General features: G+C 42.1%; 2 protein-coding genes across 6 annotated transcripts in view; one reads left to right on the forward strand and one right to left on the reverse strand.

Annotated features, from left to right (window-relative positions):
* Window positions 1-4,689, reverse strand: part of LOC115151610 (polypyrimidine tract-binding protein 1) — a 30,241-nt gene extending 25,552 nt beyond the window's left edge. For 2 of the 4 annotated variants that reach the window (XM_029695681.1, XM_029695683.1), the window contains exons 1-2: window positions 4,548-4,688; window positions 3,706-3,759 (exon numbers count right to left, since the gene is read on the reverse strand). In XM_029695681.1, coding sequence (XP_029551541.1) covers window positions 3,706-3,759; window positions 4,548-4,555 — 62 coding nt within the window. In that variant the 5' untranslated portion in view covers window positions 4,556-4,688. Of the gene's footprint in view, window positions 1-3,705; window positions 3,760-4,547 lie in introns of all 4 variants that reach the window. The other 2 variants (XM_029695682.1, XM_029695685.1) reach the window with 2 other exon arrangements.
* A 6,473-nt stretch (window positions 4,690-11,162) lies between these two features.
* On the forward strand, window positions 11,163-19,217 carry LOC115151612 (uncharacterized). 2 transcript variants are annotated; one of them, XM_029695686.1, is made up of 3 exons: window positions 11,163-11,708; window positions 12,059-12,971; window positions 18,191-19,217. In XM_029695686.1, exons 1-3 carry the CDS (start codon window positions 11,700-11,702, stop codon window positions 19,045-19,047), a joined length of 1,779 nt encoding a protein of 592 aa, XP_029551546.1. In that variant the 5' UTR covers window positions 11,163-11,699; the 3' UTR covers window positions 19,048-19,217. The 2 variants fall into 2 exon arrangements, with proteins under 2 accessions (XP_029551546.1, XP_029551547.1); XM_029695687.1 differs by having other exon boundaries at window positions 12,078-12,971.
* The last annotated feature ends 2,483 nt before the right edge of the window (window positions 19,218-21,700 follow it).

Consider the following 21,700-nt stretch of genomic DNA (forward strand, 5'->3'; position numbering starts at 1 on the left):
AAAAATTTGTCAATACTGCCCCCTAGCCCCAACAGACTTGCCTAGTCAAATAAAAAGGTGTAAAAAAAATGTTTTAATAAATAAATAAAAAAATTGGCCAAATCGGCGTCCAACTATAACGATTTCCGATTGTTATGAAAACTTGAAATCGGCCCTTCCGATTAAATCGGTCGGTCTCTATGTCATGGCTTTAGAAGCTTCTGATAGGCTAACTGACATAATTTGAGTCAATTGGAGGTACCTGTGGATGTATTTCAAGGCGTACCTTCAAACTCAGTGCCTCTTTGCTTGACATCATGGGAAAATCAAAAGAAATAAGCCAAGACCTCAGAAAATAATTGTAGACCTCCACAAGTCTGGTTCATCCTTGGGAGCAATTTCCAAATGCCTGAAGGTACCGCGTTCATCTGTACAAACAATAGTACGCAAGTATAAACACCATGGGACCACACAGCCGTCATACCGCCAGGAAGGAGATGCGTTCTGTCTCCTAGAGATCACCGTACTTGGTGCGAAAAGTACAAATCAATACCAGAACATCATAAAGGACCTTGTGAAGATGCTGGAGGAAACAGGTACAAAAGTATCTATATCCACAGTAAAACGAGTCCTATATCGACATAACCTGAAAGGCCGCTCAGCAAGGAAGCCACTGCTCCAAAACCTCCATAAAAAAGCCAGACTACGGTTTGCAACTGCACATGGGGACAAAGATTATACTTTTTGGAGAAATGTCCTCTGGTCTGATGATACAAAAATAGAACTGTTGGGCCATAATGACCATCGTTATTTTTGGAGGACAAAGGGGGAGGCTTGCAAGCCGAAGAACACCATCCCAACCGTGAAGCACGGGGGTGGCAGCATCATGTTGTGGGGGTGCTTTGCTGCAGGAGGGACTGGTGCACTTCACAAAATAGATGGCTTCATGAGGCAGGAAAATTATGTGGATATTGAAGCCACATCTCAAGACATCAGTCAGGAAGTTAAAGCTTGGTTACAAATGGGTCTTCCAAATGGACCATGACCCCAAGCATACTTCCAAAGTTGTGGCAAAATGGCTTAAGGACAACAAAGTCTAGGTATTGGAGGGGCCATCACAAAGCCCTGACCTCAATCCTATAGAACATATGTGGGCAGAACTAAAAAAGCATATGCAAGCAAGGAGGCCTACACACGACTCAGTTACACCAGCTCTGCCAGGAGGAATGGGACAAAATTCACCCAACTTATTGTGGGAAGCTTGTGGAAGGCTACCCGAAACGTTTGACCCAAGTTAAACAATTTAAAAGGCAATACCAAATACTAACTGAGTGCATGTAAACTTCTGACCCACTGGGAATGTGATGAAAGAAATAAAAGCTGAAATAAATCATTCCCTCTACTATTATTCTGACATTTCACATTCTTAAAATAAAGTGGTGATCCTAACTGACCTAAGACAGGGAATTTTTACTAGGATATAATATCAGGAATTGTGAATAACTGAGTTTCAATGTATTTGGCTAAGGCGCATGTAAACTTCCGACTTCAACTGTATGTCTATGAAAATTCCCTTTTAGTATTTTATATATATTTTTTTACCAGAACCATACATAATGCACATTCACTAATAATGACTAACTTCTTGAAGCAGGCATTCTAGAAAAAAGTGTAACAGGTCTCAAACAATCTCTCAAGCACAAGCCCACATGCTAGTGAGTAGCCAGCTAATCTTTATATTTCAAGTTTAGCCAACATGGATCCATTTGCTAACTAACAAGACAGAACAGTCGAATTGTTTGGAACACACCCTTCTGTCCGTCTCCAACTGTTTGAACAGCATGCTAGCCTGTCCACTTTGTTCTGATATATAATTGTGCTTCATGCTTATTGCACATTTACAAAACACAGACTAGACTGCTAGTATAAGAGTCTTCGGCTAAAATGGTGCTAGCAGTATGTGAAAAACCGAGTAGCGTCTGCGCTGCGCGCAATTTGAGGAGTTGAGACATAAAAAGGGTATCGTTAGGAAGGTTGACGTCTTCTCTATTACAGTAAAAGTGTGTCTCAATGTCTTTCTTTGTTCTTATGGCTGATTCTGTTGGACCAAACGCGAACACTAATAGCGAGTTGAAATCGCTTGTCAGAGAGGAAAAAGTGACCTCTCATTGTTGTTGCGAGTAGCATGGGGAAGGGATTGGTGTGTGTAAACAAAGAGGAAGAGGCGAAGCGAAAGGCAAAGCAAACTCTGCGTTTCTACGGGTTTATTTGGACTCAAGCTTGTCACCTACCTTCCAGCCTTTGGGACAATGACTCCCATTGTTAGGGCAGAGACATGAGCATCTCATCACTGTATTCAGATCTCTGGTGTAAAATAGGTAGGTGCACACAGCACAGAAAGAGACGAGACCAAGCGGACATAAAACGCTCATGAAAACTTGACTCTTGCGATACAAGCCCTACTTGGGAGGTTGTCAAATGGTTCCCCACTTCCAACTGTATTCACGTTTAATGTACATAATATGACTTGCAAGAAAGCATGTAAAAAATGAATGTAGGCCTATCATTCTATGAAAATCAAGAAAACTTGATTGATACGCTACTGCTTATAACTATTTAAGATGTGCCAAATAAATTGGCTCCAGCTCAGGGCTCCAGCTATGCACTTGGTTTGCCAACTTGTTAGCTAAGTGGCTAGCTTGCAAGAGCAAGTTTCTTGGTTACAGCAGAGACAATCCCCTCCTGGATCAAGATCCGTGCTGCCCAAATTTGTTATGTGCGTACATTTTATATTATTGTTTTTTCAGTTTGTAAAGAAATATTGCCCCTTGTGTGCACTTCTGGTAATACCATACACACCGATATGGTACAGGGGCGGTATGAAACAATCTCAATATTACCCAACCCTAGTCTACTTAAATGCATTCCCTTGATAACCCTCATGTTAAAGGCCGATAGAGAAAACCCATTCCCTTTCCCACAGCTCTGCCCATGAAATATTAGTCATATTTGGGGCCGTGGCCCTGCCGACACTCAGTTGAAGATTAACCTCTCATGGGCTACAAGCAGGAAAAACAGCCTAAGAGCTCCCTCAAGCTTTCCTCCCATCTCCAACCCTTCCTAAATAAACATTTGCCAGATTAGCCACTGTGATCACTAAAATCGTTTTACCAGTGGCTGAAAACAGCATTGACAAGGCACTGTTATTTAGGACAATTGTGTGCCAAATGTGTCCCTCGAACTCCCCAGACCCAAATATCTGCAGCCATGAAAAACAGGTTGTGGGATCAATGCCCACAGGCAACTTTTGCACAAAAATAAATAACAAATACTTAATGCTTTACACATGTTGAAACCTATTGGAAAACAAAACTATTTTCCATGTCAAATCGATATGCTTTCAGAGTAGACTTGACACTAAGTAGACTAATAAAGGATAAGCTGACGGGAAGGGGGAGGATGAGCAAGACAATGCAACAGCTCAAATTACAGGTCAAATCACTCAATGCTCACACCAAGTCATTGCATGCGGAGAAACCTGCTCAACACTCACCACTCTTATGGGGGTTATTTGGCATCAACAATGAGCATCTCACAATGCTACAAGAATGAGATGTAAAAATGTATTCCAACATACGCACAAAAAACTAAAGGTTTATTATCAGATATTCACAACTAATTAACTGGTACCTTACATTTATAAAATATATTTAAATAATGACTTACTCTAGTTCAGTGATGTAAGTGGATCCCATGGGATACAAAGCAGTCTCTGGACGGCTGGAAGGAAGAAATGTGGCGTTAATAACAAGCCTGTTAGCTAGCTAAGTCACATTATCTTGTCTTTTCACTTGCCCTAAACTTCAAGTTGCTGCAAATCTAGCATAATGATGTGTCTAGTAATATTAAACTTTTTTTTTTTAAATGCTCAAGTTTAGAATATTGTTCATCTCTGCAGTAGAAACGGACCTTCAGAACAACAAGATGCATGGCCACGTTGTTGGCAAGACTTTTAGCTAAAGCTAGCAAATATATAGTTAAATTGTCACTCATATAACAGTCTGCTATGCTCGCTAGACAATAAGGTAGAATATGATGGTTAATATGATAGTTAATTTAAGTAACATCGCACTGCCACAGGTGGTTTCACATTTTTCAGCGCAGTGGCTAGCTAGAACATGCGCAAAAGGCAACACAGATTAGCAAAACTACAGTACTCAGTCCACGCAATATGTACCAGTTGCTTGAATTTCTTGCTTTTATAAGATAACGGTACAGAACAATTGAATTCAGACAAAAACTCAAATGTAAAAAAAAAAAAAAAAAAGATTCAAAAAACATAGCCTGCTGGTGCTAACTAAAACACCAAAGCAACGACCTAACGTTAGTGGGTCTATAACGGGTACACAGAAAAGCAGTTTTACCATGTTTCCATCGCAACCAAAATATAATAACACAGCTCATTTTCGTTACAGGACATCGCAATTTACAGATAATTACTTAAGTTAAATACGTGCATACTAGTTTGTTACTTTTTCTCGTGAACATAACTTCTACCTTGTACTTACCCGTCCATTGCACAACACAGAACTAGATAGTTACACAGTTTGATTAGACCATCAAGTCTGTTTCGCTTGGCCGACTTTTCTTATACCCTTACAAAATGGCGGAGAACAGAGAAACGAAACGTGATCAGCCTCGCTAGCTAGTAAAGTTGTGGGCGTTTGAGACGAGAAGTGGGCGCTGCGCTGATAGGATAAGACGAGAGTTGCCAGAGAGAGGCGGTCTCAAACAAAGTTTAAGTTTGTTTGTAAATGGTCAGTTACAAATCAATTCTGCATGATGATGAAATTAGCTTGTGCATTTTCATAATTTTTATGCAGAATTAATTTGTGATGCAACTGCGTATATGTCTTCAGAGATGGCATCTCATGCCGTTCTGCAAAGTACCCTGCGCGTGTTCTCCAGGGGCGTTGCACGGTGGTTGACCCTGTGCTTCCAACAGCTTTGGGTGTGGTGGACGACTGTAAGGGAAATGGACAATCAAGTATTCTTCATATGCCTAATGAACAAATAAAGGACAAAGATGCTATCATTTATGTCCATGACAGTACATTTTTTGGCAATCTATCCAAATGACTTGGCTTGCTATGATTTCCAAAAAAACTAATATCCTATAGCTGGGCCTATAGGCACAAAGTCGTTCTTGTTTCATAAGATGTAGGCCTAAATCTGTGGGCATGTCCTTGGCAAATGTATGAGATACTGGGAAGACAAAAACAGTATGGAATTGACTGTATAAAACCTTCTCTTCACTTCTCTTTGCCGATGTCAGTGCATAGGCTACCCTCTGTGCCGACGCAGCTGCCTGATCGGACACTTATCTAGGCAGATTGGATTTCAACCTTGTTTGGCATCAAAGACTATGGGACTCCTTTGATGTGGTAAAACCTCTGGAGTGGAGAGGGAGATCGAGCCCCCATACCACCTGGTCCTAAGATGCCTCACTGCAATGGCAACATCCTATAAAAAAAAATCTAAATTCCTCTACCCTTCATTTAGAATGTAACAATGAAACAATAAGACAACATAAGGAGAGATGGGTTGAATGCAATTTATGTCAAATGGCATAACTAGGCTACACTGACAATGACAACTGTGCAGATGAAAAATAATAATCTATTAATATACAATGTACGTTTTTTTTTTGTTGCAACATGTACAGAAGATTTGCGTTCATGTCAACATATACTGAACAAAAATATAGATGCATCATGGAACAATTTCAAAGATCATGTAAATATCTGTCAATTGAAATAAATAAATTAGGCCATAATCTATGGATTTCACATGACTGGGAATACAGATATACATCTGTTGGTCACAGATACCTTTAAAAAAAAGTGGGGTGATGGGTCAGAAAACCAATCAGTATCTGGTGTGACCAACATTTGCCTCATGCGACACAACACATTTCCTTCGCATAGAGTTGATCAGGCTGTTGATTTTGACCTGTGGAATGTTGTCCCACTCCTCTTCAATGGCTGTGTGAGGTTTCTGGATACTGGCAGGAACTGGAACATGCTGTCGTATACGTCGATCCAGAGCATCCCAAACATGCACAATGTATGACATGTCTGGTGAGTATGCAGGCCCCGGAAGAACTGTGACATTTTCAGCTTCCAGGAATTGTGTACAGAGCCTCGCAACATGGGGCTGTGCATTATCATGCTGAAACATGAGGGGATGGTGGCGGATGAATGGCACGACAATGGGTCTCAGGATCTCGTCATGGTATCTCTGTGCATTCAAATTGCCATGGATAAAATGCCAATTGTGTTCCTTATCAAGGTTATGCCTGCCCATACCATAATCCCACCGCCACCATGGGGCACTCTGTTCACAACGTTGACATCACATGGCCGTACACGTGGTCTGCGGTTGTGAAGCCGGTTGGATAAATTCTCAAAAACAACATTGGAGGCGGCTTGTGGTAGAGAAACAAACTTTCAATTGTCTGGCAACAAATCAAATCAATCTTTATTTGTCACATGCGCCGAATACAACAAGTGTAGACCTTACAGTGAAATGCTTACTTACAAGCCCTTAACCAACAGTGCAGTTTAAGAACAGTTAAGAAAATATTTACCAAATAAACTAAAGTAAAAAATAATTAAAACTAACACAATAAAATACAGTAAATAACAATAACAACAGCTCTGGTGGACGTTCCTGCGATCAGCATTCCAATTGCGTGCTCCATCAAAACTTGATACATCTGTGGCATTGTGTTGCGTGACAAAACTGCACATTTTACTGTGGCCTTTTATTGTCCCAAGCACATGGTGCACCTGTGTAATGATCATGCTGTTTAATCAGCTTCTTGACATGCCACACCTGTCAGGTGGATGGATTATCTTGCCAAAAGATACATGCTCACTAACAGAGATGTAAACAAATTAGTGCACAACATTTGAAAGAAATAAGCTTTTTGTGTATGGAACATTTCTGGCATCTTTTATTTCAACTCATGAAACATGGGATCAAAACTTTACATGTTGCATTTATATTTTTGTTCAGTGTACATACTGTACATACACTGAATAAATACTGGAAGGAAATAAACTTAACGTGAATGGGGTTAATTGCGGTGGAAGCTCCTCGACTCACCTGCCAACAGTATCTCAAAAGCATCTCTGTATATCAGGTAACACACCATAAATAATTACCTCACATGCTCCCTTTCAGAAAATTACCTTTCTGTTTGGGTGCAGGTGACACACCTGCCCATTGATGAATAATTGATGTGTCCACCACAGACCAGACCAGACTGAAGCCCATTGTTTCTCTAGGCTCATAGCCGACACCATTCATCATCACACAGCCAAAATACATTGAGCTACAGTACAGGTCTGTCTAGGGCTGCATGTTCTGAAAGGGAATATGTGAACAATTCTATTCTGATAGTTCCAAAGATGTACCCCTACCTAACAGTGTGAAGTAATAAATGAGTAATAATGCAAGACATACTAATAGAAAGTTGCTTCTTATTTATACAAATCCAAACATATGGTTCATCTATCAGAGCCATAGATATACCTCAGGGATTCTTGAAAGACTGGACAATCAGAACTTTTTTTTCACAAATATTTTTCTTAATATTAACAACATTTAAAATAGCCTATATATTTTGATATACCTAAGTATCAGTTAACCCACCATGTAAAGAAACAACCTGTTTTATTAAATGCAACTAACTGGATGTGCTAACTCTGTCAGACACCATCAGACTTATTTCATACTTCCCGAGTGGAACACTTGGGACCATCTTTCTACGAGTTAGCAAGTTGGAAATGTCCAGGTTTCCTACTTCCAACTAGCACGTAAACGCGGCAACAGAGCCGACATGGTAATGAATAATATTGAAAGTATTTTGAAAACTTCTCAAACCAATCTTTCCCTTCATAAAATTCCGCTAAATGTATACGGAACAAAAATATAAACGCAACATGTAAAGTGTTGGTTCCATATTTAATGAGCTGAACCAAAAGACCCCAGACATTTTCCATATACACAAAAAGCTTATCTCTCAAAACTGTTGTGCACAAATTCATTTACATCCCTGTTAGTCAACACTTCTCCTTTGCCAAGATAATCCACCTGACAGGTGTGGCATATCAAGAAGCTGATTAAACAGCATGATCATTACACAGGTGTAACTTGTGCTGGGGACAATAAAAGGCCACTCTAAAATGTGCAGCTTTGTTACACAACACAATGCCACAGATGTTTCAAGTTTTGAGGGAGCGTGCAATTGGCATGCTGACTGAAGGAATATCCACTAGAGCTGTTGGCAGATAATTTAATGTTAATTTCTCTACCATAAGCCGCCTCGAACATTGTTTTAGAGAATTTGGCAGTACGTCCAACCGGCCTCACAACCGCAGACAACGTGTAACCATGCCAGCCCAGGACCTCCACATCCGGCTTAGTCACCTGCGGGATTGCCTGACACCAGCCACCCGGACAGCTGATGAAACTGAGGATTACTTCTGTCTGTAATGAAGCCCTTTCGTGGGGAAAAAACTCATTCCAATTGGCTGGGCCTGGCTCCCCAGTGGCTGTGCCCATTGTGCGCCACCCTATGGGACTCCCAATTACAGCCAGTTGTGATACAACCCAGGATCGAACCAGGGTCTGTCGTGACACCTCTTGCACAGAGAAGCAGTGCCTTAGACTGCTGCAACATGCGGGAGCCTACACTCCATCCAAATCATGGCCAATATCCATTCAAATTTTTAGGACAATCCTAATAGTGTGCTGGTTATTATCGGCAGTGTCACACACGATTATGTTGGTCAAGTGCGTTCGATTGACATGGAAACGGGTTCGCCGTTTCCAGTTTCATGTGCTGCTGTGTGCTGTTAAGTCTACGCTTGAGCGCCACCGTGTGGTTAACTGACGTAGGGTTTCCACCACTTCCACATTTGTCAGACGAAGCCCCATCCCATTCATTTATAAAAGGGGCACGCGGAGCAATACGCAGGCGTTTGAGGTTGAAAAATCTCTGCTCTACTTTATGCAAATTTCACGCGGGCACCGCTTCCGTTAAACAATCAGGTGAGGAGCAGATGTTTGCCTGAAAATCTTCCGTTCATGAAACATAGTTCTACCTGTGATTAGTTCCGAACAAGCACAACTAAAAAAATCGAGGAAAGCCAGTCATCGATGTGACTGGTATTACAATTCTATAGGATGTGGCTTTGTAAGAATACAGAGACACAATCATACAGTCAATGGCATGGAGGAGGATTGCAGAGATTGCTGGTGTTGATGGTGGGCGAAGAGAGATTATACAACGTTTGCTTGTGCTGCTAACTAGCTAGGAACATAAATCAACCTAAACCTGAAAACTGATCAAAGCCACAATTTGTGAATGTGTTGACGAAATTAAATTTTGAAATGTGCACACCAAAGGTTAGGAATCACCAGTAACACGCAATACCATTGTAAATGGTACACTAAGCATACATTTACCCTGTAGTATGCTACCAATTGGATTATGGTATTTTAACATTGTGATTCTCATATAGTATAGTTTATGGTTCTTTCATTATACCTGTGTCACGAGATTGACGATTATAGCACACTTTCTCTAAAATACATAGGCCTACTTGTAAAATGCACATTAATGGATACGTTGTAAAGAAAATTGTGGCTTTGACATGCAAGCATTGTTGTGCAAATCTATCTTCACCCACCATCAACATGTCTGCAATCCTCCTCCATGCCACTGAACTTCTGATTTTGTCTGTGTATTCTAAAATATTTCTCAGCAAATAAACGAGGCAGAATTACAACACTCCCCATGCCCCATTGTTTTCCTTTTAGACATTTTTAATTAGCCTACAAATTGTCAGTGACTTATTTTCATGTACAGTAATGTATATAGAATGCAAGGGTTGGATTTACTCTAAACAATGTAATGTCAGAAAAATCATGTAGAAAATCTGGCTTATGGTTACCCTCATATACATTATCTACTGGTATCATTTTAAATTGAGAATATATAGCTAGCTCAACAATGTGCAAATTACGTGAGTTTAGCTATTCTCTGCTTCAGATGTACAATGACAAGGGGCACATTGATTGTATATGCCCATTAGGCTAGTAATGCCATCATACTCTAGGCATCTGTCTGCGTTGGTGATGCATTCCATTATGATAAGCTGCAAAATGGGTTCACCTCAGCTGACATCTTGAGACAGAGTGAATCAAATAAAACAGATTGGAGCTCACAACTGGACAAAAAGGTCATGTTCATTTGAGAAAGCAACACAGAAAACACAGACAAATTAGAGACAGATCCCCTTCATACATTTTTATTGCAGAATTGTGATGTGTGATTAATGAACATTGACACTAGTTCATCTTGAATAATGTTTTCACATTAACAAGTAAAACAAGTTTAAACACTTCAATTAATCAACATTGAATGAATCAACATATAATTGCAAAATGTACAAATAATCTAACTTGTTTGTAAATGTTAGACATCTTAGTATGTAGACTATTACTAAAGCATAATTTTGGGTAAACAAAAAAGATCATACCAAAGGTGGCTAACCTTGCTCCACTCCCAGATCTAAAGGGTGAGCAGACTTCTATTCCAGCCCAGCAATAATACACGTTATTATCAACTCATTAGGTTTGATACATTGAATTAAGTGTGTTAGTGCTGGACTGGAACAGAAGCCTGTACACCCAGCATACCTCCAGGAGAAGGACTGGCCTGCTACAGTTGTATTAAGTTTGTAGCCTACATTGTGTGTGACTTTTAACTGTATTGTTGTGTACAACATGTGATAACATAAGTACACATACAACCCATGGCATACAAGGACGTGCCAGCAGTCTCTTGGGACCTCTTCATCTGCAGACAGGCTTTCGCAGCTCTCCATGTCTCAGGAAAGACAACATCACAAAGCAACAGGCTTCATTTTATTTCAATTACACAGCCCTGATTATTATCTATCTATCTGTCTTCATAGTTCTCCTCTCTAAGGACTAGAACTGGAGAATCTTTTCATGATGTCATCCCACACACAACCCGCCTTATTTAACTAGTAAACGTACTCCTTTTTATGACAGTTAAGAGCAGAAAATCATTTCACCCTCTTCCATTGCTGATATCTACAAATGCATTTAGAGCCTGTGTTTTTAATTTAAAATTATAAATATGCCTAAATCAAGATACCATGCTAATATGAAGAAAGCTAACTGATGATATTTCACTTAGCCAAGTATGTAAAGTTGGCTAGCTAGCTATTTAGCTAGCAGCTCATTAGCCTGCACACCAGTGGGCTGCTATAGCTAGCTGGCTAATAATACATCGTTTAACATTTTCAAAATGTACTTACTTACTTACTTGAATAGGTTCATGCCAACGAAGCGGCCAATCTTTTGTAGCGAAGTGTTGTGGAGCGGAGCCATGTCTTCTGGTCGAGACGTTACACACGCTTTTCGCGGTGTATTTGAACGTTCTAAAATTCCAATGACATTCAAAATACTGTAGTCACAACATTTGATGATTGCTTGTTGATGTTTCAAAGCAAATGCACAAACTTAGTGTCGCAGAGCCTTTAAAAATTAGGTGATAAGATATTTTGACAATAATCGACGTTATTGATTTTGCACTCTACAGCAAAGGCGTAGGAGCAATGGAAGAGGTAAGGAATTTTGCTTTACACTGATTTAGTTTTGCAAATAGGCTACATTTCTCTTCTAATATCTACACTAAACTGTCCTAGGATGAGTAGTTTATAACTTACATTGTGTCTGTGTTTTCAGATTTGATATATACATTTTAGCCTACTAAAATGAGGCTATTTTTCCCCCATTTATCTAAAAAAACAATACTTCCTGGGAGGATTATTTAGTTTAACATTTGAGGTGCAGGTACTCCGCTCTGATGAGCTCCTGCCCAAGTCAAGCACTGGTTAATACAAATAGTTGATTTAACTGTCACTGGTTACCAGACATTCAAAGCTTACATTTTAATTTTTTGTTACTTTGAAAGCCCACCTGCCATGTCCAAGCAGGTGTTATGCTGGAGGATCTTAGGAAATTAGTCACTTGGGCTCACTCTCATGGCTCCCACTGTCCCCACAAGCTTTGGCACAAGGGAAAACTTAACCCAGGGGTTGGGCATCAGTGCAAAGTTAATTGGAGATGTGAGGTTGGACATGCCTTCGACTGGGCCTTGACACTTGCCACAGAGGTGAAAGTTGAGGAGGAAAAGACAGAGGAGGAGGTGGATGTAGGTCATAGGAGCAAGAGGAGGAGAATACAACGCCTGTCCTCGGATGACGAAGAGGAAGGGGAGATGGTATATACCCCATTCATTGGGAATATTACTGATGAAAATGGGGTTGAATCCGACGTGAGCCACTGTAGCCTTGTGACCCATGTGTCAAGAGAGGGAGGAGATGCCCCAGTGAGAATGCTGGAAGAGGCCTTGACTTTAAAGTCCAAGCAGCAGAGAACTGTGAAACAACCATACTTTCCTAGGATGATTGTTAAGGAGCACCCCAAAGGCAATATCCACATGGAAGTTAGGGTGGAGCTAGAGCAAACGAACAAGGAGTCAAACCAAGCGGGAAGGGGCATTGAGAAGAGGACAGTTCTAAAGGAGGAAAGCCCAGGCCCAAATGAAAACCTCATTACAGCTCTTGACATCACCCCTCTCCGAAGCTGCCTTTCAGACATTGAGCGCGCCCCAGAAGATGAGGAGTGGGCGACTCCTAAGGGTGGACAGTGTTCCCTCTCCCCTCCTAAACCCCTATTCCAGGGCCAGGTTGAAACCCACAGGCAGGGCTCCTGTAGTGCTCCCGTCTTCCCACCTACACCTGAGAGATCAGGTGTGGCCTCAGGGCACTGTCCCACTAATAAAGGCAAGGTGAAGGCAGCACCCAAGAAACCAGCAGAGAAAAGTGAGTACATCTGCTGCAGTAATGATTAGTACATTATTATGGGGCAGATTTACTAATTACTAATGTACAGAGGTTATGGTAAATATATTTTCATGTGGGTAGGACTTTACATTACAGCACAGAATATAGTGGTTATAACACCAAATCAAATTATATTTGTCACGTGCCGAATACAACAGGTGTAGACCTTACAGTGAAATTCTTATTTACAAGCACTTAACCAACAATGCTTTAATCCAGTCCTCGAGGGCCTGATTGGTGTCACACTTTTTCTCCATCCCTAGCAAACACAGCTGATTAATCAAATGTCATTCTAAACTGAAGATCATGATTAGGGGATTATTGGAGTCAGGTGTGTTAGCTGGGGCTGGGGAAAAACTGTGACACCTATCAGGCCCTCGAGGACTGGAATTGCCCACCCCTGCTTTAAGAAGTTAATAAAAAAAATGTAAGTGAAAAACATAAGTAAAAACATTGAAAATAAAAGTAACAAATAAACAGTAGCAGTAAAATAACAGGCGAGGCTATATACAAGGGGTATCGGTACAGAGTCAATGTGCGGGGGCACCAGTTAATTGAGGTAATATGTACGTGACTATGCATAGATTATAAACAGAGAGTAGCAGCAGCGTAAAAGAGTGGTCTGGGTAGCCCTTTCATTAGCTGTTCAGGTGTCTTATGGCTTGGGGGTAGAAGCTGTTAAGAAGCCTTTTGGACCTCGACTTGGCACTCCGGTACCGTTTGCCGTGCGGTAGCAGAGAGAACAGTCTATGACTAGGGTGGCTGGAGTCTTTGACAATTTTTAGGGCCTTCCTCTGACACCGCCTGGCATAGAGGTCCTGGATGGCAGGAAGCTTGGCCCCAGTGATGTACTGGGCCGTACGCACTACCCTCTGTAGTGCCTTGCGGTCAGAGGCTGAGCAGTTGCCATACCAGGCAGTGATGCAACCAGTCAGGATGCTCTCGATGGTGCAGCTGTAGAACCTTTTGAGGATCTGAGGACCCATGCCAAATCTTTTCAGTTTCCTGAGGAGGAATAGGTTTTGTCGTGCCCTGTCTTGACTGTTTTGTTGTGCCCTGTCATGACTGTCTTAGTGTGTTTGGACCATGATAGTTTGTTGGTGATGTGTCACCAAAGAACTTGAAGCTCTCAACCTGTTCCACTACAGTCCCGTCGATGAGAATGGGGGCGTGCTCGGTCCTCCTTTTCCTGTAGTCCACAATCATCTCCTTTGTCTTGATCACGTTGAGGGAGAGGCTGTTGTCCTGGCACCACACGACCAGGTCTCTGACCTCCTCCCTATAGGCTGTCTTATTGTTGTCGGTGATCAGGCCTACCACCGTTGTGTCATTGGCAAACTTGATTATGGTGTTGGATACGTGCCTGGCCATGCAGTCATGGGTGAACAGGGAGTACAGGAGGGGATTGAGCACGCACCCCAGAGGGGCCCCCATGTTGAGGATCAGCGTGGCGGATGTTGTTCCCTACCCTTACCACCTGGGGGCAGCCCGTCAGGAAGTCCAGGATCCAGTTGCAAAGGGAGGTGTTTAGTCCCAGGGTCCTTAGCTTAGTGATGAGCTTTGAGGGCAGTATGGTGTTGAACGCTGAGCTGTAGTCAGTGAATCGCATTATTACACAGGTGTTCCTTTTGTCCAGGTGGGAAAGGGCAGTGTTGAGTGCAAGAGAGATGGCATCATCTGTTGGGGCAGTATGCAAATTGGAGTGGGTCTAGAGTTTCTGGGATAATGGTGTTGATGTGAGCCATGACCAGCTTTTCAAAGCATTTCATGGCTACAGACGTGAGTGCTATGGGTCGGTAGTCTTTTAGGCAGGTTACCTTAGTCCCTGTGCCCAAGAACACTATGGTGGTCTGCTTGAAACATGTTGGTATTACAGACTCAGACAGGGACAAGTTGAAAATGGCAGTGAAGATACTTGCCTGTTGGTCAGCACATGCTCGGAGTACACGTCCTGGTAATCCGTCTGGCCCTGCTGCCTTGTGAACATTGAGCTGTTTAAATGTCTTACTTACACCGGCTACGGAGAGCGTGATCACACAGTCGTCCGGAACAACTGGTGCTCTCTTGCATGTTTCAGTGTTATTTGCCTCAAAGCGAGCATAGAAGTAATTTAGCTTGTCTGGTAGGTTTGTGTCACTGGGCAGCTCATGGCTGTGCTTCCCTTTGTAGTCTGTAATAGTTTGCAAGCCCTGCCACATCCGACGAGTGTTGGAGCCGGTGTAGTACGATTTAATCTTAGTCCTGTATTAACGCTTTGCCTGCTTGATGGTTCGTCGGAGGGCATAACAGGATTTCTTATAGGCTTCCGGGTTAGCGTCCCATTCCTTGAAAGCGGCAGTTCTACCCTTTAGCTCAGTGCGGATGTTGCCTGTAATCCATGGCTTCTGGTTGGGGTATGTACCCACAGTCACTATGGGGACGACGTCATCGATGCGCTTATTGATGAAGCCAGTGACTGATGTGTACTCCTCAATGCCATCGGAAGAATCCCGGAACATATTCCAGTCTGTGCTAGCAAAACAGTCCTGTAGCTTAGCATCTGTTTCATCTGACCACTTTCTTATTGACCGAGTCACTGGTGCTTCCTGCTTTAGTTTTTGCTTGTAAGCAGGAATCAGGAGGATAGAATTATGGTCAGATTTGCCAAATGCTTTGTATGCATCTCTGTGTGGAGTAAAGGTGGTCTAGAGTTTTTTTCCCTCTGGTTGCACAATGAACATGCTGATAGAAATGAGGTAAAATGGATTTAAGTTTCCCTACATTAAAGTCCCCGGCCACTAGGAGCACCGCCTCTGGATGAGCGTTTTCCTGTTTGCTTATGGCCGTATACAGTGCAGTCTTAGTGCCAGCATTGGTCTGCGGTGGTACAGTTGAAGTCGGAAGTTTACATACTCCTTAGCCAAATACATTTAAACTCAGTTTTTCACAATTCCTGACATTTAATCAGAGTAGGTCAGTTAGGATCACCATTTTGTTTAAAGTATGTGAAATGTCAGAATAATAGAAGAGTGATTTATTTTAGCTTTTATTTCTTTCATTACATTCCCAGTGGGTCAGAAGTTTACATACACTCAATTAATATTTGGTAGCATTGCCTTTAAATTGTTTAATTTGGGTCAAATGTTTCGAGTAGCCTTCCACAAGCTCCCACAATAAGTTGGGTGAATTTTGTCCCATTCCTTCTGACAGAGCTGGTGTAACTGAGTCAGGTTTGTAGGCCTCCTTGCTCACACATGCTTTTTCAGTTCTGCCCACAAATTTTCTATAGGATTGAGGTCAGGGCTTTGTGATGGCCACTCCAATACCTTGACTTTGTTGTCCTTAAGCCATTTTGCCACAACTTTGGAAGTATGCTAAAGGTCATTGTCCATTTGGAAGACCCATTTGCAACCAAGCTTTAACTTCCTGACTGATGTCTTGAGATGTTGCTTTAATATAGCCACATCATTTTCCTTCCTCATGATGCCATCTATTTTGTGAAGTGCACCAGTCCCTCCTGCAGCAAAGCACCCCCACAACATGATGCTGCCACCCCGTGCTTCACGGTTGGGATAGTGTTGTTCAGCTTGCAAGACTCCCCCCCTTTTTCCTCCAAACATAACGATGGTCATTATTGCCAAACAGTTCTATTTTTGTTTCATCAGACCAGAGGACATTTCTTCAAAAAGTATGATCTTTGTCCCCATGTGCAGTTGCAAACCAGAGTCTGGCTTTTTTATGGTGGTTTTGGAGCAGTGGCTTCTTCCTTGCTGAGCGGCCTTTCAGGTTATGTCAATATAGGACTCGTTTTACTGTGGATATAAATACATTTGTACCTGTTTCCTCCAGCATCTTCACAGGGTCCTTTGTTGTTGTTCTGGGATTGATTTGCATAGGACGTGTCTCCTTCCTGAGCGGTATGACGGCTGCTTGGTCCCATGGTGTTTATACTTGTGTACTATTGTTTGTACAGATGAATGTGGTACCTTCAGGCATTTGGAAATTGCTCCCAAGGATGAACCAGACTTGTGGAGGTCTACAATTTTTTTTCTGAGGTCTTGGCTGATTTCTTTTGATTTTCCCATGATGTCAAGCAAAGATGCACTGAGTTTGAAGGTAGGCCTTTAAATACATCCACAGGTACACCTCCAATTGGCTCAAATTATGTCAATTAGCCCATCAGAAGCTTTTAAAGCCATGACATAATATTCTGGAATTTTCCAAGCTGTTTAAAGGCACAGTCATGTTAGTGTATGTAAACTTCTGACCCACTGGAATTGTGATACAGTGAAATAATCTGTCTGTAAACAATTGTTGGAAAAGTACGTGTCATGCACAAAGTAGATGTCCTAACCGACTTGCCAAAACTATAGTTTGTTAACAAGAACGAGTTTTAATGACGCCAACCTAAGTGCATGTAAACTTCCGACTTCAAATGTATATAGACAGCTATGAAAAATATAGATGTAAACTCTCTTGGTAAATAGTGTGGTCTACAGCTTATCATGAGATACTCTACCTCAGGTGAGTAAAACCTAGAGAGTTCCTTAGATTTTGTGCACCTGCTGTTAACAAATATGCATAGGCCGCCGCCTCTTGTCTTACCAATAGGCCGCTGTTCTATCCTGCCGAAAAAGTCATTCAGCCACGACTCGGTGAAACATAAGATATTACATTTTTTTTATGTCCCGTTGGTAGGATATACATGCTAGTAGTTTGTCTATTTTATTATCTATTGATTGTAAGTTGGCGAATAGGACCGATGGTAAAGGTAGATTACCCTCTCGGCGACGTATCCTTGCAAAGCACCCGGACTGTCGTCCACAATACCTCCGTCTTTTCCTCCTGCGAATGACAGAGATGAGGGCCTTGTCGGGTGTCTGGAGTAAATCCTTCCCGTCCGACTCGTTGAAGAAGAATTCCTCCAGTACGGAGGGAGTAATCGCTGCCCTGATATCAAGAAGCTCTCTTTGGTCATAAGACACAGTGGCAGAAACATTATGTACAAAATAAGTTACGAATAACGTGAAAAAACATGCACAATTGGTTGCGGGATTGTAAAACGGCAGCCGTATCCTTCGGCGCCATTATCGATGGTAATATTATGATTGTCTAAGTTGTAGTTACTCACATTTAAATTACTGTACGGTTTATTCAATGTAAATGGTGTCTGGGGCAAGGTTAGTAGTGTGACTGTTATTTTTCTATGTTTCTTCCAGGGGGGCCAAAGAGAGCAGAGGCCAGCCTGGGCAATCTCATGACCTTTGTCATGTGGCTAAACTCTCAAAACCATCCGGGGGCCTGCTGTCCAGGCAGCCTGCCTATCGCCGAGCTGGACAGGTTATTGGTCGCCTTCTTCCAGTATGTGTGGGAGGAGTCCCGCCTGCACGCCCTGAGCAGCAACACTCTTACGACATACGCCCGTATGCTGGACCGTGATCTGCAGAACCAGGGCTGCAGCTTCAGTATCCGGAAGTCAGCCGAGTTCACAAACACCATTAGGGAACTGGATAGCTGCTGCCAGCACTTGAAGCAGAGAGAGTGGGACAGAGACATCCTGGTGATCCAGAGCTTGAGGAGAGAAGAGGAGGCTGCACTGAGGCAGGCAGGGGTCCTGTCTAGGGCCACACCGGATGGGCTGCTCAACCTGGTCCTGCTCAACAACCTCAAGGCCTTTGGGAAGTTCCACCTCCAGGGAGTCTGGCCTGGGCGAGTCTCCGACTTCCACACGGCCACGGAGACCCACCCAGGGACGGGCGACGGGGAAAAACTGGAATACCTGGAGTGGAACAATACTAATTTCCCAGAACAGAGCCCCGTACGGATGCACGGCCTGGCCGACGATCCAGAACGCTGCCCCCTGTGGGACTACAAGCTCTATGTATCCAAGCGTGTTGGAAGCCACCTGATCGCCTCTGATGCAATGTACTGTTGCCCACTGAGCCAGTATAGGCCCTGGGATAATTACTGGTTCAGCCGCCATGCCATGCCCAAACCTCGACTGGAAAAGATGATTAAGTCTCTGAGCCACCATATCCTCTCCGTTCGTAATGGGAGGGCAGCAGCCGTATATTAGTCAGCAGGTACTGATAGAAGAACATTGATTGTATTTTAACTGTATACTGTATGTGCATACATACATTCAAAGTATGATATCCTAGCATGACGTGTGTTGTTTAATTACACCATTGAATGTTGTATGCTATGTTATGGTTGAAATACTCATAAATGGTATTACAAAAAAAATCTTATATTCATGATGGTCATTCCTCATGTTTCTAAGTTACTCCAGTCTCCAGCCGCTCTCTCTCGTGTCATATTTACTGTACCTTAAATTACATACTGTAGCCTGCATGAGAGAGTTACAGAAATAAGGAGCGAGAGAGAGAGAGGACCTCAATCACAGAATTCAATAGAACACAACTCTATGCTTACAATCACAACTCTTACTTGTCCCGAAGATCACCCACGCAATGCCACACTACTACCAGCTAGTGCTTTTTATTTGGCTAGATTGCAGTAGACTTTAGTCTTGAATCTTTAGTCCTGAACATACACATGAAATGAAACTGATTTATTATTTACTGTATGACTTTCAGGACAGGAGCATATACAATCTAGTATGATACCACAACCTTGTACAACGTTATAAAATGTTTTAAGAATGGCACTTTGAAAATGTTTTGTGAGAAACATTGTGAAGGGTAATTCAAACGTTGGACAAGGGAAACCTTTTTCTCCTAAATCAAAACGTTGAGACAACGTTGGTTCTAATGTAACCAATATGCAACCTTGTAGAATATAACAAAAACACTCTGTCAGCTGGGTACACCTCTAGGAGAGCATAATAGTTTGGTCAATGAGAGAGAGAAACAGGTAATGGAAAGGAATGTAACATTACTATTTGAATTTAAAAATGGAACCTTTATTTAACTATGCAATCCAGTTAAGAATAAATTCTTATTTACAATGACGGCCTACACCGGCCAAATCCGGACGATGCCGGGCCAATTGTGCTCCGCCCTATGGGACTCCCAATCACGGCCGGTTGTGATACAGCCTGAATTCAAACCAGGGTGTCTGTAGTGATGCCTCTAGCAATGAGATGCAGTGCCTTAGACCACTGCGCCACTCAGGAGAAAAGACTGATTGTAAATTAAAGAAGCCTCCGGTTAATCTATTCCTACACGGAGTTCCTTTCTTATCCCTATTTTTAGTGATATCAGACAAGGGTTTATGAATATGAAACTGTGGAAACCACTCTGGGGAGCATTAGTGTGCTGATTTGTTTGTCTTGTAATTGTTCACTCAACCAAGCACCTGTAAAATCTATCCTCCGTGTGTATAGGTCTAGTACTATTTATCTGAAGCAGGGCCTGCGTACCTCCTTGCCCGACCAAATCAAATATTGAAATATTGATCATTTATTTGACCGAGACCCGCGCCGACAGAAAGACCCATCAATCTCAGCTAAAGCATCCGAGCGAGCAAAACAGTTCCCCTCTGTCTCAGTATGTATAGACCATGTATCTGATTCTGTCTGGACCAAAAGAGTATGTCATGTCATACTATTTCTGGCGAGACAGTATCAGATACATGGGCTACATATAGAGGGGTCGCTCTTTCGCTCACTCAAATACTTTCTCAGGTGATATAGCTTCAGCAGATGGGAAGAGGCGAAGCGAGATCGATCACTCTCGCCAAAATCTGTCAAGAATAAGCCCAATGCATTTCTATGGGCATAATATACAGACCTGAACTTGGTGCCTGCCTTCCGGCATTTGGGACAAAGACTCCCAGTGTTAGGGCAGAGACGTGAGCATCTCGTCATTATATACAGATCTCTGGTTTCAGCCTCTTGCAAATTGGAAAGGAAAGTTGGCGAGTGCACATTGTACTGTTTGCTGGATTGCATGAAAGGAAATTGATGTTTGGCCCAAATTATATAATTACTTCTGTCTAAATAAAATCATAAAAAATACTTCACCGGGGAGCATGACCTAGCCACAGAGCTTCTTTAATTTTTTTTCTTGTGGATTGTTTTAAATCACAAGTGTGTAGGCCTATGCCTAACCAGGTAGCACAAACGTCTGGACTGATTCCGGCATGCCATATCTAAAACTGCTGGCCCAGCTGCCGGATCCAGCCCGAGTCTGAAATGAATGACGGACTAGGCCTGTGTCATTCGGGCCAGATATGGCAGCCTGAACTGAATCAAAGTTGCCATTTTAGGGACAGCAATGGCCCAGCAATGGCCCAAATCCACTCGATTCTACCCCCCTGCACTAAATGTTTTAAAATATTAAATGTAAGTAGTAATATTATATTAAATGTTGGAAGGAATATTGCAGTGATCAACCGAACTATGAACAACAAACATTAAAAAAAAGACATGACATTTTCTAATTTTAAAATGTATTTAAATAGATTAAATTGATTTACTCTGGGTGTCATCCCTCAACAGGCACTATGTATGTACAGTTGCATGGATGTATCCAAATAAATGTCACTAGAAAACAGCTTAAACAAATGCTGCTACTTAGAATAACATCAATCTACAGAGTTGACGTGACTGTGTTAGCAATATTTGGCTAGCTAGCAAGCAAGGGATAAGAACATCGCAAGCCTGCATAGCAATCAAACAAATAGAATGAACAACAGCTTCTCTAGCAACCTAACCAATATAGCTAACAATCAACAATCAGGTTTAGTGGAAGGATGAAATAGTA

This window comes from Salmo trutta, chromosome 17 (genome assembly GCF_901001165.1).
Source record: "Salmo trutta chromosome 17, fSalTru1.1, whole genome shotgun sequence".
NCBI lineage: Eukaryota > Metazoa > Chordata > Actinopteri > Salmoniformes > Salmonidae > Salmo > Salmo trutta.